Source organism: Artemia sp. Qi Xiang Cuo, chromosome 10, assembly GCF_049724085.1.
Source record: "Artemia sp. Qi Xiang Cuo chromosome 10, ASM4972408v1, whole genome shotgun sequence".
Taxonomy (NCBI): domain Eukaryota; kingdom Metazoa; phylum Arthropoda; class Branchiopoda; order Anostraca; family Artemiidae; genus Artemia; species Artemia sp. Qi Xiang Cuo.
The window spans coordinates 44,360,174-44,378,657 of NC_142803.1; the positions used below are offsets into that span (position 1 = coordinate 44,360,174).

The 18,484-nt window shown below is 36.7% G+C and overlaps 1 protein-coding gene across 1 annotated transcript in view; it reads right to left on the bottom strand.

Annotated features, from left to right (window-relative positions):
• Positions 1 to 18,484, bottom strand: part of Imp (IGF-II mRNA-binding protein) — a 173,503-nt gene that overhangs the window by 43,366 nt on the left and 111,653 nt on the right. The window contains exon 4 of the mRNA XM_089095443.1: positions 10,464 to 10,718. Coding sequence (XP_088951569.1) covers positions 10,464 to 10,718 — 255 coding nt within the window. The remainder of the gene's footprint in view (positions 1 to 10,463; positions 10,719 to 18,484) is intronic.

Sequence of the window (18,484 nt, forward strand, 5' to 3'; positions counted from 1 at the left end):
CAGTCAAAAACAGACGATTTACATGGATTGAGTAAGTTTATTTCCAAACAGTTCGTGGTAAAGAATTGTATGGGAGGAGCGACTTGGCTCAATAGAAACCAAAAGTTTAAAAAACAGAATTTTCATATCAATAGATACATCAAAAGAATTGACTGAGTTTGCTGATTCCAAATATATAAGATACATCAAGTTTAATTTAAGCCATCAAAAGCTACGAGCCTGAGAAAATTTGTCTGATTTCCAAAAAAGGGGGAAAACACTCCCTAAAAATTAAGGAATCTCAATGAAAATCCCACCAGCAGATTCAGCATATCAGAGAGCCCTGCAGCAGAGTTTCAAGCTGCTATATACAAAAATGGGGAATTTTGTATTTTTTTTCCGTGTTTATTCACTTTTTTTGTTTGTCGTTTCCGAAAAAAATTTTGGATAGCCATTTTGATCAGCATAGTTGAAAGATACAATAACTATGCCTTTAGGGGTAACATGACCCCCAAAAGCCCGTGGGGAAATGCCCTTAAGCTATGAAATTTGTCCGTTGTTTGCGCATAGCATTTGTTATTGGGTATAATACAGACATTTTTCGGGGGGAGGGGTGCGCTGGGGGTGGGTTTCCCCGGGGACAATTTTCCTTGGGGAGAGAAATTTCCGAGGTGAACTTTGCAAGGGAAATTTTACACTGGGGGGTAGGGGATTCGAAACTATTCCTTTGCGAAAGTCTTTGTTTTTTTCTTACTTTCTTTTTGCCAACTGAATTTTGCATGTGGAGATGTTCCGGTAGAATTGTCCGGGGGGAATTTTCTGCGAGTTTAGATTTCTGGGAAAAATTTTCACTGAAGTGGGGATTTCCAGAGGATCGGAAAACCGATTAGAAATTAAAGTCTTTTTTAAATGAAGGTATGCTAAGAAAAATTTTTCCGCAAGAAATTTTACAGAGAGGAGGGGGATTTTCAGCAACGATAGAATTGCCCAGATGGTGTTTTACAGGGGGGGTGTATTTTACGTGGGAGGAACTTTCCACGCAGAGTTTTTCGTGAAAGGAGGGAATTTTTCATGGAGGGTGAGCCAGATTTACCGGTATTATTTAAAAAGGATCAGAAACTAAATATAAAGCTTGACTGTTTGTCCCAATTTTTTTAAGAAGGACTCCTGAAACACAAGGGCAGTTTAATTAGCATAGGAATTTTTTTTTAAGTGCTAAAAACTTAGCGTGAAGAGCAATGCATGGAGGAGGAGGACAACCTCTACATATACGGAATAATTTATGTTCGTTGTTTCTTACTTTTAATTGAAAAATCCTTTTTCCTTATTTAATTGATTTACACATCGTTTTTCAAGCTAAAAAATGGCCGTATTTTATACCATGGCCGTATTTTAATGGCCGTATTTTATACCAGCTTCGAACTAAGAAGTATTTCCAGATTGACTCATTTAAAGCGTTTTTAAGGTGACTCATTTCAGTTTGAGAGCTTGACTCGATACAATCGAACATTTACTATATTGGATCCACGGAAATACTTGCTACCATGGTTGCAGCGATCGCTACAACCTAGTAAAAGAACCATAGTAGCCGAAAATATAAACACTTTTTTGAAAAAAAACTTCCAAGTGAGAATAACTTGCCATATGAAGCTGATTCATGAATGGTAACTATGATTTCGATTAATCTTAATGGTAAAAATATAATGCGATTACAGATTTATGGGAGTTTCGAGAGATAGCCTGAAAACCGCCCGAAAATGGTGTACGATTGAAATAAAAACTGAACCGCTGGAATTGCCATTGTCAAAATGGAAAGACACAGCCTCCAGTTACAGGTTGATACAGGCGAGTTACAGCCTCCCACCTTGAACAACAAAGAAAATCACTTTCCCATTGGTAGCAATGATTTTTTTTTTACTTTTTTTTTCTTGCTTCGTTTTTTTTTATTTATCGCTAGCGGGGCGCTGGAACATCACAGAGAGCTGTTTCGTAAATTACGATTTTTGACAAAACCCCATCTTTGTATACAAGATGATGTCATATTGGGTATGATGTCATACTTAAGTGACTTTGCTGCCTCATTCCCAGGGGTTCGTTCCTCTTTAGATCCAGCTAAGAAAAACTGTGTGTAATATATTAGTTTAAGCTCAGACAATCTCTTTTAATCTGGCGCTTGGTGACTTGGCCAAACGAATTTTCTTCTTTTAACGTCCATGTTTTACAAACTAAGAATCTTTGAAAAGAAAATGCCGGCTTTTCTTAGAAAACAACCAGTTTATCGTTAGCACATACAACTTTGTCAAAAAACACTAGAGCCTATCTGTCAAACCTTTAAGTTTTGTTTTAAACAACAGAATATTATATACACTTTTAAGCCATCCTCAGAAAACTTTTATTCAACATGATCGTAATGATGTCTAGCGCGCAATGTTTGGTTTCGAACGAGGGTAGCTGTCTCACCTGACAACACAAAAATTCAACCTCAGTTCAAAAAATTACGCGCCGTCTTACAGCTGTCGTCATAATCGGAAATCGTTGGCATACTTTAACGGCATACGGCAAATAAACACTTCCCCCAATCTAACAAACAGGATGTCCTTGCATCTTTCCAGGTGTACAAGTTGCTTAAATTTTCACCCGTCTGAATTGAAGAGGTGACACTAAAAACGCGGCAATTCCAAGAGGTGCGTTAATTTGCAAAACATAACTCTGCACCGGAGCATAAAAATAGCCAAAAACTGAACTGGTTTAGCTGTATACTAATAGCCAGTTTGGTTCAGGCCTTCAAAGGACTATAAAAATGATTGATTTTGGCATTAAACATTTCATTGTCAGGTATAAACACACAAAGACACACACACAAAGAGATACCTTTACACACACACATACACTTACACATGCAAACACATACACTTACACATGCAAACGCATACACATGCAAACACACAAACTAACACATGCACAGACAGATACACAAACACACACATGCGCACACACACACAAATAAACACACACACAAATACACACACACACAAATACACACACACACACACACAAATACACACACAAACACGCAAATACACACACACGCAAATACACACACACACAAATACACACTTGCACATACACATACAAATTCACACACACAAACTTACACACACACACAAATACACAAACTTACACACTCAAATACACACACACACACACACACAAATACACACACAAACACACAAATACACACACACACTCAAAAACACACACAAATACACACAAACACATACACACACACACACACACAAATACACAAATACACAAATACACACACAAACTTAGACACACACAAACTTAGACAGACACACACAAACTTAGACAGACACACACAAACTTAGACAGACACACACAAACTTAGACAGACACACACAAACTTAGACACACACAAACAAAATTAGACACACACAAACAAACTTAGACAGACACACACAAACTTAGACAGACACACACAAACTTAGACAGACACACACAAACTTAGACAGACACACACAAACTTAGACAGACACACACAAACTTAGACAGACACACACAAACTTAGACAGACACACACAAACTTAGACAGACACACACAAACTTAGACAGACACACACAAACTTAGACAGACACACACAAACTGAGACAGACACACACAAACTTAGACAGACACACACAATCTTAGACAGACACACACAAACTTAGACAGACACACACAAACTTAGACAGACACACACAAACTTAGACAGACACACACAAACTTAGACAGACACACACAAACTTAGACAGACACACACAAACTTAGACAGACACACACAAACTTAGACAGACACACCCAAACTTAGACAGACACACACTAACTTAGACAGACACACACAAACTTAGACAGACACACACAAACTTAGACAGACACACACAAACTTAGACAGACACACACAAACTTAGACAGACACACACACACTTAGACAGACACACACAAACTTAGACAGACACACACAAACTTAGACAGACACACACAAACTTAGACAGACACACACAAACTTAGACAGACACACACAAACTTAGACAGACACACACAAACTTAGACAGACACACACAAACTTAGACAGACACACACAAACTTAGACAGACACACACAAACTTAGACAGACACACACAAACAAAGACCGAAACACACAAACTAAGAAAGACACACACAAACTTAGACAGACACACACAAACTTAGACAGACACACACAAACTTAGAAATAAACACACAAACTAAGACATACACACACAAACTTAGACAGACACACACAAACTTAGACAGACACACACAAACTTAGACAGACACACACAAACTTAGACAGACACACACAAACTTAGACAGACACACACAAACTTAGACAGACACACACAAACTTACACATACACACACAAACATAGACAGACACACACAAACATAGACAGACACAAACAAACTTAGACAGACACACACAAACTTAGACAGACTCACACAAACTTAGACAGACACACACAAACTTAGACAGACACACACAAACTTAGACAGACACACACAAACTTAGACAGACACACACAAACTTACACAGACACACACACACTTAGACAGACACACACAAACTTAGACAGACACACACAAACTTAGACAGACACACACAAACTTAGACAGACACACACAAACTTAGACAGACACACACAAACTTAGACAGACACACACAAACTTAGACAGACACACACAAACTTAGACACAAACAAACAAAGACACACACAAACAAACTTAGACAGACACAAACAAACTTAGACAGACACACACAAACTTAGACAGACACACACAAACTTAGACAGACACACACAAACTTAGACAGACACACACAAACTTAGACAGACACACACAAACTTAGACAGACCCACACAAACTTAGACAGACACACACAAACTTAGACAGACACACACAAACTTAGACAGACACACACAAACTTAGACAGACACACACAAACTTAGACAGACACACACAAACTTAGACAGACACACACAAACTTAGACAGACACACACAAACTTAGAAAGACACACACATACTTAGACAGACACACACAAACTTAGACAGACACACACAAACTTAGACAGACACACACAAACTAACACAGACACAAACATACATACACAGACACATACTTAGACACACATAAACTTAGACACACATAAACTTAGACACACACAAACTTAGACAGACACAAACTTAGACACACATAAACTTAGACACACATAAACTTAGACACACACAAACTTAGACACACACAAACTTAGACACACACAAACTTAGACACACACAAACTTAGACACACACAAACTTAGACACACACAAACTTAGACACACACACACTTAGACAGACACACACACACTTAGACAGACACAAACTTAGACACACATAATCTTAGACACACACAAACTTAGACACACACAAACTTAGACACAAACAAACTTAGACACACACAAACTTAGACACACACAAACTTAGACACACACAAACTTAGACACAAACAAACATAGACACACACAATCTTAGACACAAACACACTTAGACCCACACCAACTTAGACACACACAAACTTAGACACACACAAACTTAGACACACACAAACTTAGACACACACAAACTTAGACACACACAAACTTAGACACACACAAACTTAGACACACACAAGCTTAGACACACACAAACTAAGACACACACAAACTTAGACACACACAAACTTAGACACACACAACCTTAGACACACACAAACTAAGACACACACAAACTTAGACACACACAAACTTAGACACACACAAACTTAGACACACACAAACTTAGACACACAAAAACTTAGACACACAAAAACTTAGACACACACAGACTTAGAAACACAGACACATAGACTCACACAAACATAGACACACACAAACATACACACACACAAACTTAGACACACACAAACATAGACATACAAACACATAGACACACACAAACTTACACAGACACAAACTTAGACACACACACACATAGACACACAAACACATAGACACACACACACATAGACACACACACACACACACACACACACACACACACACACACACACACACACACACACACACACACACACACACACACACACACACACACACACACACACACACACACACACACACACACACACACACACACACACACACACACACACACACACACACACACACACACACACACACACACACACACACACACACACACACACACACACACACACACACACACACACACACACACACACACACACACACACACACACACACACACACACACACACACACACACACACACACACACACACACACACACACACACACACACACACACACACACACACACACACACACACACACACACACACACACACACACACACACACACACACACACACACACACACACACACACACACACACACACACACACACACACACACACACACACACACACACACACACACACACACACACACACACACACACACACACACACACACACACACACACACACACACACACACACACACACACACACACACACACACACACACACACACACACACACACACACACACACACACACACACACACACACACACACACACACACACACACACACACACACACACACACACACACACACACACACACACACACACACACACACACACACACACACACACACACACACACACACACACACACACACACACACACACACACACACACACACACACACACACACACACACACACACACACACACACACACACACACACACACACACACACACATATATATATATATATATATATATATATATATATATATATATATATATATATATATATATATATATATATATATATATATATATATATATATATATATATATATATATATATATATATATATATATATATATATATATATATATATATATATATATATATATATGAGGTTTAAATTCTACAAATGGCTAAATATTCTAAAAATGGCTTCCAATAGTGTCTGCCGTAAAGGAAATTATATTTTATCTAAAATCCAATAAAATCAATTTTATCTAGATCCAATAAAATCACTCCATTCTCGTCTTTGACCAGGGTGATTCTGCTACTCTGTTTCCCAACCATCTCAATAGTTAAGCGATGAACAGTTTTAGAATCCCCCTTTCTAGCGGCTTCTTCTGCTAAAGCAGCTTTCATTTCAGCAGCTATTTTCAAACAAAATTCTTTTATCTTTCCTAGCAATTTCTTTGTCCTTTTCCTTGTAAAGTATCTGTGAAGCTGACTGTGATCCCCCTGTCTTCCAAAAATTTGCAGGCCAAATTTTGACAAAATTTTTCTTTATTAATAAAACTATTTTCAATTTGTATATTACTAATAATTAATTTTCTATTTTTTAATTATTATTTAAATTATTTAATTATTATTAATTATTTCAATAATTCATTTTAATTATTATTATTATTATTTGATTATTTTTTTTGTTTTAGTAATTCATCAATAATTTATAGATTATTTCTATTTATTAACTACGTCCTCTACATTATTTTAATAAAATAAAATTTCAAAAATTAAAAAATGTTTACAACCGTTAATCTATTTATTTGAAATTTCGCACTCCTAAAATTTCTGCGCCCGGGGCAAGTGCCCCCTCTACCCCTCCCCTTAAAACCACCTCTGGGACCTCAGTGAGAAACAGTAAATTTTTAAGATAAAGTTTTGATATGGATCCTAATATACAATGGGTAGATATTTTTGTACTCTAATGATATCGAGCCAATTATTTATTATTGGTAATTGATTATGAATGCAACTGGCCATGTACAATGTTTTGTAGTCTAATGGTCCTGAGCACATCAGTTTCCATTACTGGGTGGTTATGCTCATTCTTAACGTAACACATTCGTTGTATTTTATGCTGATCGCCTTTGAATTTTCAGGTCCAAGGGAACTTCAATTAAGACAAAAAATTAAGGAACAAATCTGGGTGTATTGATTCGCAATGTCCTTTTTTGTAAGACAATAAAACCAAACTCTTTTTATAAATAATCTCACAATGCATTTATTTAAGCAGATGAACATTTACAACAAAATATTGCATAAAAGATTGTGTTTAATTAAATCGTAGATTTAGATATGCAGATTCAAAGGTTTCTATAGTATGGGGCCACGACGGCTTCAATCCTAGAGAAGACCAAAAATTACGTAGACTTTAAATGCGTGTGTATTCGTATTTGTAATTCGTAGTCGTATGTAACCTACAGAAATCCCCCTTCTCATTCCCTTTACAAACTATTACAAAAACATTACGAAAAATCATTGCAAAAACTACTGCTCACCGAAAATTATGATTAAATCCATATCTTAATTAAATACTTAAGGGCGGTTACCCCCCCCCCCCGTAAAAACTTCTAAAGACCAGAGGGGGATTTGTGCAGAAAAAAAAAATGATTTGTAATTTGAGAAATGTACTTGTCATAACATCCACCATACAAAAAGAAAAAAAATATCAAAAGGCTAATCAATTTTTTTGCTGATAATTGCAAACTAGTTTATTTGAATCTGAATAAAGATAACTATTTCTAAATTAGTGTCAAGTTCGAAGATTTTATCACTAGGCAGTATCGTCCAAAACGTGTTTTAGGAAATTTGGTTACTATAGACCACGGTTCGTCCTTTACTAGATTCGTTTCTTGTTGTCGTATAAAGTAAAGAGCAAAAATCAGCGATAAAATCATACGAAGCAAGAGCGACGTTAAAACTTAGATAAGCAGATATTACCCTAGATGCTGAAGCACACAAAATTCAAAAGTATCCAATCATCACGATCTCATTCTCTTTACACCAAAGCTTTACAAAGTTTGGAGTGCATATTCTAGGGACTAATCTGAGTAGGGCATGTATATTACGGCATGATTTTTTTTTTACCATTTTATAACTTAATTTGTTTTCTATTGAATAAAAAATCATCGTAACCGGATTGTATTTTCTTGAAAATGACAAGTTTAGTCGCGGAATTGACCAATTCAAGTAAACCTCAACTGCCCAATTTTGGATACAAATGAGATATCATAACAGATAAATAAGATATATGAAGTGCTAGTCATGGATGCAGCAGTATCTGTACCCATGATACAGGGTGGAACTGGTAAAGGAGCAAACCACGGAGGATGGTAAACAAAATTTAAGAAATACGTTTTCAACGAGACTTTCTAGTGGAGAAAATTCCCCAGCGGAAATAATTTTTGATAACTTCGGAAAAGAACCGGAAATTCCTCCCACGTGACGTCGAATGGCAATAAAAAGTGCACCACTGAATTTGTCATCCCCCAAGATTTCGAAGTTTACTATCACCCGCTTTGAAACAACAAGAAAAATAACATTTTTGCATGGGTAGCACTGATGTATCTTTTGCGGACTTGAAATCCTGGGGTCAAGGGTTCGACTCCTGGTGTCAATGGTTATTTGGTTTGGAACGGGGGTCAATGGTGTGACTGTAAGCTCATCCAGAGTCGACTCAGCACTAAATGGGTACCTGGAGACATCTGGGGGGAAAACACGAGAAGTTTTGGATGATTTAGTTCCAACCATCGCACTGCATTCCCGGCCGAAGGCATTGAATCAGGAGATCGGCACCTGCACACCACAGACCATTGGTCAGCATGCGAAAAAGTTTTTAAGTTGTTTTGATCGTATGGAACAAGTTTTAGCTTGTTATATAGATCTATGTTTCACCGGCTGAAAAGTAATACTTAATGTTCAAGTTTCGATTTCGTTCTTTACTTTGATCAGGAGAAATTGGGCCTTTTTTTGTTAATTGCGGCAAGAAAATGTTCGGGCATCTAATTCTTCTGATAGACAAAACAAGCTGCCTTCTGTAATAATTTAGGTTCACAAATACATACAACTTGCGCAAAATACTAGTACTCCCATAATAGGCTTACACGTGGCCAATATTACCTAGTCATATGAATTTAGCAGCAAAATTTCAGCGATTATAGTAAGTTTGCTAACTAATTAGCAGAGTTGAAAAAGAATTGAACTTCCATCGGCAAAGTGGGAAATTCTGCGAAGCAACAACCACGGAAGATCATTGACATTTTAGAAACTAATCATGGCTGTAAATTGGACGGTGAAAGATCCTGTGTGTGTGAACGAAATGGCAGCTGAAGTTGCTCATTGATGCGATTGACGAAGAAGCCTATTCAAGCAGACTTTTTCTGAGTGGACCTTTAGGCAGACAATAATTGGCATAATGTATCTATTTTCCAAAAAGATTGTCTCGGCCATAAAATGTAGATTATTAGAAATCTTTCATTTTTGTCGTTAGGAGTTTAAATAAGATAGAAAAATAGTATATATGATTATAATCATAAAGAACTTACCGAGCCCTTGTTTGTTGTGTGATTTGTCGGATGGTACCTCCTTGGCGTCCAATTATGGCCCCCACCATTTCACTCAAAACTAGGATTCTAAGGGGAAAATCGGGTTGTTTCGAAGTTCCAGGACCTCCTTGCAAGTATGAAAGTCCTTGCTGCCCATTTCTACCTCCACGTCCACGACCACTACCTCTCCTTTCCATCATTTCAACTTTCAGACTGTTACCCTCAAATTCAACTCCGTTTAGTTTCTGCACAGCCCTTAAAAAGTTAAGTTGGTTAGAATTCGTAACACTGGAGGCAAAATTAGGTAATTTCAAAGAACAATACTTGGTTACCAAACTGTTCTACATCCACTAGAAGTAGTAATAGAATGTTTTAATCATAAAGAAAAAATGTCAAACAAAATCCACAAGCACAGCAATGTCTGATAATATGGCCCTCAAAGTTTGCTTGACGTCAAAAGTCGAGTTATAAACCAGGATCATAGAAAGCGTCCCTTCATCAAGTATGCTTGTATTGAAAATGTGATTTCTAGCACCGATTAATTTCCAATCGACGAGCTGTGTGATTGTGCATCTCCTAATTTATTTGTTGCTATGTCCGTTCCCATATAAATTCCTGTATTTTGGCATGTGCTCATTCTTGTGCTCGCCACTGTGTTCCATCGTCCCAGTGTTCTTTTCATTGTTCAGTCCTGTGTTAGTGCCTGCCTTTGTTGCTGCATTCCTGCCTGTGTTCCTTTGCCCCTTCATATGTTCCTGTATGTTTTTCTGTTTGTGTTCCTGTGCTCCTTCCCTTGTGTAGCTTCGTTCTCGTGCTCCTATGTTTTTTTTCCCATTTTTGCTCCAGTCTTTGATCCTTCGTTCCTGGTGTTTGTTCCTGTTTTTGTTACGTGTACCCGGTGATCAGTCGTGTTTTTACGACTTCTAAAGTTTCCTATATTTATATATATATATATTTTTTCCAAATACATGTGTGCTAAATCATACTAAATGTGTAACACAAGTAAAAGACTTGCCTGCTTTTTCTTTGTCACAAGTTCAAGTGATCCATGAATAGTTTCGGGTCACTGATCATTTATAAATCATTTCCGTGCTGTCAAAAAGTACAGTTTTTTGTGAAAAATTGCATCTTACTTTAATCAGACCACTTGTGAATCTTGAAAAGGGAACTAGAGCTTTCAATTTCCAATCGAATGAGCCCTCTCCTAGTTTTCTACGACTACCCCTATGTACGAAGTAGTCGGACAAAAAATAAAACAATAATATGAGACACATGACTCTTAAATAAGTACCCCCCCCCCAAAAAAGGGGGGTCTCTAATGATCGCGTCGCTCTCAGAAAAAAAAACATAAATGACGACTGAGCACACATTCATATGTGCAACATGTTCTAACCTTAACGCATTAGCTAATTGTATCGCGGAATCAAGCGTATAGACGGTTATTTCAGATTATAGTTTTCAAATCGAAATTATCCTCAACTCAATAAGTGGACACTGTATTGGACCCAAACTGAGTTTCGACAAGACTAAATTTACATAGGCATTATCACGATCACATTTAGGCAGCTTCTAATGCAAAATGTGGCAAAAATTCTTTGGCTTTGACTCAGAATCGAGCGACATGGGTGATACTAAATATTACTATGGCCTCCCTGGCCACCCAAGGACGGGTGGTCGTAGAAACTTGGGGCAGACTGCATTTTATCACAAATTAAAAGTTCAGGTGCATTTTTTAAGGTAAAAACTATCGGAAACCACCCGGACGCTCCATCAATGCAGCCTACCCTTTTGATCCCAAACTGCATTGGATTGTTTTCAAGGGAGTATTTTAATCAAAGCGATCGGAACGCCCAAAAAATATAACTCCGGTGGTGACATTATCCTTGCAGTTCAAAGGACAAGGGTAACAGTTATGCAAAAACCCATATAAAACATAAGCATCATAAATGTATTTTAATTTAAAAGTTGGACATGTTAAATCTCATTGAAATCAAAGTCATAGGATGAAAATCAAAGCCTCGAACTCCCCCTTTCCTACAAACCGCATAAATAGGCATTTTGTTCAGCTTTTATCTACTAATCATTTGGTAGATAAAAAATGCTTTATGCAAAATTTTTTTTAGAAAAACCACTTTTTACAAATAGACTAAAGAGGGGAAAATAAATTTTTCGTTTCTAAAGAATACTTTTTATACGCATACATCAAAATTTTCTGAATACTTTGAATGTTGTGAACTCTTTTACTCAAACTTGTAAAAATTTCCTAAAAATCCAAACGTGGTGCACATTTTCAGTGGGCAACCTATTAATATCTAACTATTTAAAATGTTCACCACGTTTAAAATTTTAGAAAATTTAAGGTGATTGCCCCCTCCTCAACACCTTGCTCTTCACGCTAAGGTTTTTAAGTACTTTTAAAAAACCTCCTTTTTGTTCTAATTTAAGGAACAGTAATTTCTGTTCATTTTAAGTTTTAATGATGATCCTTGCTTTCAGTTCAAAAAAATGTTTTTTTTTAAGTTTTTTAGTTGTTGTTTTTGCGTATATAAGGGGGGTGGGATGCTCCTCTTCAACACCTCACTCTTCACGCTAAAGTTTTAAGTACTTTTTAAAAAGTTTTTTATTGTTCTAATTAAACGACCATTGTGTTTCAAGAGTCGTTATTAAAGAACTGGGACAAAATTCAAACTTTAGAGTAAAAGAGCGAGGTGTTGAGGAGGGGGCAACCTCCTCATATACGTAATGGTTTCTGTTCGTTTTAAGTTTTAATGTTGCTCCTTACTTACAGTTGAAAAACTTTTTTATTTAATACTGTACAATAGCGAAAAGCGAACGCTAACATTTTAGAACGGAGAACACTATTCAAGAGGGATCAGCGCTATTTTAAAATATAATGGAACATATAAAGCAGGATAAATATTTATCTGTTAAGGGGGGATGTCAAGCAAAAAGCATTTTAGAAACTAATCAAGACTGTAAATTGGACGGTGAAAGATCCTGTCTGAACGAAATGGCAGCTAAAGTTGTTCATTGATGCGATTGACAAAGAAGCCTATTGAAGCAGCTTTTTTCTGAGTGGACCTTAGTGTTTAAGTTAGTATAAACGATATAAGTTAGTGTTTATTATTGTTTAAAGAAATTTTCAGGATTTTTTTAGTCCCTAATCCTTCATATAGTCCCTAGTCCTTAAGTATTGCCCTTTCTTTGGAAGCGCAATAGACAAGTGATAAGCAGTTGAAACTTGTAACAGATTTAGGCCATTTTAGCAGTTCTGGCCTTTCAAACCTGCTTGTACCTTTCAAATGCATGTAAATTTTGTTTGGGACATTTTACAAAAATCTCTAAAAATACAAACTCTGCTTCTTTTTTCGTTTCGCATCCAAATACATATAGATTGTTTGTGACTGTACTTCGAAATTTGAAGATGACCTCTACAAACCCAAGAAGGAGGTGCCGGCAGCCCTTGCAGATTATACATTTGTCGATCTTACCGAGATTACAAAATAGTCCATGTTGAACCCATTATTGCCAGATATTTAACGCTAGACAAGCCTAGACCAAAGCAGGCACACATGCGGAAAATTATCAAACAGCTCGTGGTAACGAACTGTACGTAAGGAGAGATGCGGCTTAATAGTAACCGAAACTCCTAGAAACAATCTTGATAACAATAGATGCATCAAGAGTTGAATTTTGATGCTTATTAAAATATATAAAATTTATCGTGTTTAATGTTACCCATCAATGGCACGAGCCTGACAACATTTGGAGGGAGAAACCCCAAAAACATCAAGTGATGATCTTAATGAAAATTAACATCAGATTCGGCATATCGGGGAACTCTACTGTAGAGGTTTCAAGCTCCTATACACAAAAATGTAGAATTTGGCACTTAGTAGAGCATAGTAGAAAGACCTAGTAACTATGTTTTTGAGGATGAGTTGAACCCCCAGTCATCGGGGAAGGGCTGCAAGCTATGAACTTTGTCCATTGTTTAAATATAGCATTGTATATAATATTGGTTAATGGGAAGTATATATATTTTCCGGGGGTGGGGTATTTTTGATGGAGAGATTAAGTGGGAGGATCATTCCACGAAGGAATTTTTCACAGGGGAAGGGAATTTTCCAAAGAGGTGAGGGGGTATTTCTCAGCATTATTTAAAAAACGATCAGAAATTAAATTTTAAAAAAATAAGTTTTTCAACTGAAAGTATGGAGCAATAATAAAACTTAAAACGAACAGAAATTATTACGTATATGAGGAGTTTTCCCCCTCCTCAGTACGCCACTCTTTACGCTAAAGTTTGAATCTTTTTTCAAATTATTTAAGAATAACTATTAGAATAATAAGCTTCTTTGAAAGTTCAAAAACAAAATTAGCGAAAAGAGGGAGGTATTGAAAAGGAGGCAACCCCTCATATACGGAATAATTCCTATTTGTTTTAAGTTTTAATGTTGCTCCTTACTTTCAGTTGAAAAAAAAACTTATTTTTCTTAAATTGGGAATAAAGACAACCTTTAAATTACACAAAAAATATCAAATTCCATTTAAAGTATACATTTTTTACTCCTTGTTCCTGGCCCTCTCAAAACCTCCATTACGTTTACTCCCTATAATACTATACTACAGATCGAATTTAAGAAAACTCACTTTTCGGCTACAATATTTTCTGAATATCTCATTTTTGAATTTTCAACAAACTGTCTTTTTAAAGCTCCAGTAAGCAACTAGGTTTGCTTTTTGATAAAATGAATGAGTCAAAAGTAAAGGAGTTTGATCAGTTAAAGCCACGCCATAGGGAATAAATTTCAAATTCAATTAGGTTCAGCATCTTTAACCACTTACACAAAGAAAGGCATTAAGCCCCGTGATTAGAGAAATACGTCACACATTGGTCGAGCATCCTACATAGATGCACAGCTAAAACTTATAGGGGAATCGGGAAATTCTTCCTCCCCGAAAAATTGTATGTAAAGTACTAACAACCCCCTCATACTACTCCAGCCCCAGGGGCTGACCACAGCCCCCGGCCACGGCATATTGAGTTTCTTGCCTCCTCCTCCTTTAATAGAGGAGGCAAGAATAACTTTTAGAATAATAAGCTTCTTTAAAAGTTCTAAAACAAAATTAGCGTAAAGAAGGAGGTATTAAGGGAGGAGACAACCCCTCATATACGTTTTAAGTTTTAATGTTGTTCCTTACTTTCAGCTGAAAAACCCAGAACCAAAAATGAAAGGGTGTATTTCCTGCTTTTTCTACACATCACTTAGAAAGTGGGAAAGGTTTCAAAGGGAATCGGGAGGTTCCCCTTGCCTCCTTCTCCTTTGATCGGCCCAGAACCAAAAACTAAAGGGTATTTCATGCTTTTTTTTACAAATCCCTTAGAAAGCGGGAAAAGCTTCTCTAGTACATCTTAGATTCATTGAAATATAAAATTTATTTTATATGAGGTAGGGAAATTTGTCATTGTCACGTAGAAAACAATTTTCAGCACCTCTATATCAAAAATAGCATTAAATAATTAAACACACATATACTAAAACAAAGCCGATACATAAAATTACACGTTGTATTTTTTACGTCTATTTCCTACTTTACACCTTTAACAAAAGACGTTTTCTGCACAAACACGAAACCACATATGTTCTCTCGCATGAGCTTAACAGTTTTGTTTGAAAAAAATAAACAAAAAATTCGGGTTAGGCATACCATATATTAAACACGTAACCTAACCTAGGTACCTTCTCCCCCCCCTCCTAAACCCCAAAAAACAACAGTTTGAATATCGTAAACGCAATGAAAACCATGCTTTGCATTGCATGACTTTATAGCGGTCTCTTGAATTAACCCGTCTTTAGCGGGTTTTTCGTGACTGGTTTCACTGCATTATATAGAAGAGTACGTTTAATACATAAGTACCCAAAAATAATCCCAACAATTGTCCCCTAAAAGATAAGGGGAAGAAGAACAAGTTCCTTAAGCAAAGGAATTTGCTTGATGTCTGTGGAACGTATTTCGTATGTCATCATGCCAGCCCAAAAATTTTCTGGTGGAAGAATTTCAGACGTACTTTTGGCGGAAGTACGAGACACTGAAACAGACTCAAAATAAATTAGCGTAGAAAACCCTGACTCCTCTCGAATTATTGGTTGTGTCATGCCTCCAAGCGTTTAGGGGTTGCTCATTCTTTCTCAGAATGTAGACTTGCAGATTATTTGATGAGGCATGGAAGGGATTATTGAATTATTTTTTCCTTGAAACGTGCTTAAGAGCTATGAAACAAAATGTTTTCCGGAGATTCCTTACATCCGCAAAGTTTCGGTGCTTACGTGTTATAGCGACCACACTTTGTCCTTGATCTGTAATGAAACCAGTTTTTTGTGTTCACTTGGAGATAATCAGCTTAGCTCGAGCGAGATAAAGTACTATGCATGTATACTTTAATTAATATATAATATATATAGGTGGTTAGGTATTTAATGTAACGCGTTCTGGGCAGCCTGCTTTCCATAATTCTTTGTTGTTTTTTTCCATAATTTTGTTACTAAAGTATTATATTTTCATTATATTTTGGTATATATAAGCATGATTAATCTAAATTCACTTCTTGAGTGTGGTCGCTACAACGCGTCGATTACCTTATCTGACGGCCCTGAACGATTACCCGCAGCTATGGACTGTCTGTAAAACACTGATTTGCAGAAATAAAGACATATCTTAACCCCCCAAAGATACAAAAAAAAACAAACAAATACGACGCAAAAACTCATAAGGCTTTAAGAAGCAAGATAATAAGCTGTCAGCTCAAACTTTAAGGATCTGAAGACACAATTAAGGCCTTTGCAAATTTAACTCAGATGGATAAGATCAAATGAATATGGAATATATACATCAAAAGAATCGAATTTGTATGCTCATTTTAAATATATAAGCCTCATAAAGTTTAGTCATACCCGTCAAAAGTTACGAGCGAGAGAAAAGTTGCCCTATTTTCGAAAAAAAGGGAAAACACCCCATAAAAGTCATAGAATCTTAATAAAAATCACAGCATCAGATTCAGCGTATCAGAGAATCTTACTGTAGAGGTTCCTATCTGCTCTTATCTGCAAAAATGTGGAATTTGGTATTTTTTGCCAGAAGAAAGATAACGGATGCGTGTTTATTTGTTGTTGTTTTTTTCAGAGGTGATCGTATCGACCCCTTGGTCCTAGAAGTTCACAAAAGGGCTCATTCAAACGGCAATTAAAAGTTCCAGTGCCTTTTTTAATTAAAATACAGTTTAGGCGGATGAAGAACACATGTGAAAACCCTATTCCCCTCCCAACAGAGGTGACATAAGTGAAGTCCCTACAAAGACACAACTACGAGTCTAGCTCTTAATTCCGATCGGCGTTTGATGGGATTCATTGTACCCTTTTGACAGTTTTACTGACGACAAGAATTCAGGCCCCTTGCTACTAAACCACAGTAGTCAAATCCGGACTGGGTTACGAAAAAGCGTAATGAGCATCATCAATGGTTTGTGGTAGATTTTCTGGCAGCTAGAATTTAGGAAATCGTACATTCCCGTCATGTGAGACAAATCAGGTATGCATCCCTAAAAAACAGGAAATAGAATTTACTCCTCACTTTCAGAGACGTCTTGTTCGAGTCCAGCATCCGTTCTATCCTAGAGGTTCTGATTACAAGAACTTATGCCCTCAATTTCTCAAGGAGTTAGGGTCGGATTTCGACTCGACCCTAAAACGTCAAAAGTAGGATATTAGCCATTATTTCTCCAAAGTTGATTGAGATTCGACTGCCCCTTCAGATAGATGTAATGATGGCAAGAATATAGGACCTTTCTTCCAATGAAGGTAGATCGGGAGCCAACTGCTAAAATGCATAATTAGTACACTTGCCTTTACTACACAACGGGTTTCATTGTAATCGTGTGTAATTTTAGTATAAAAAAAGTGAAGACACTGAATATGACACTGATACTATGACACTGAATTTTAACATAAAGTAATTACAAT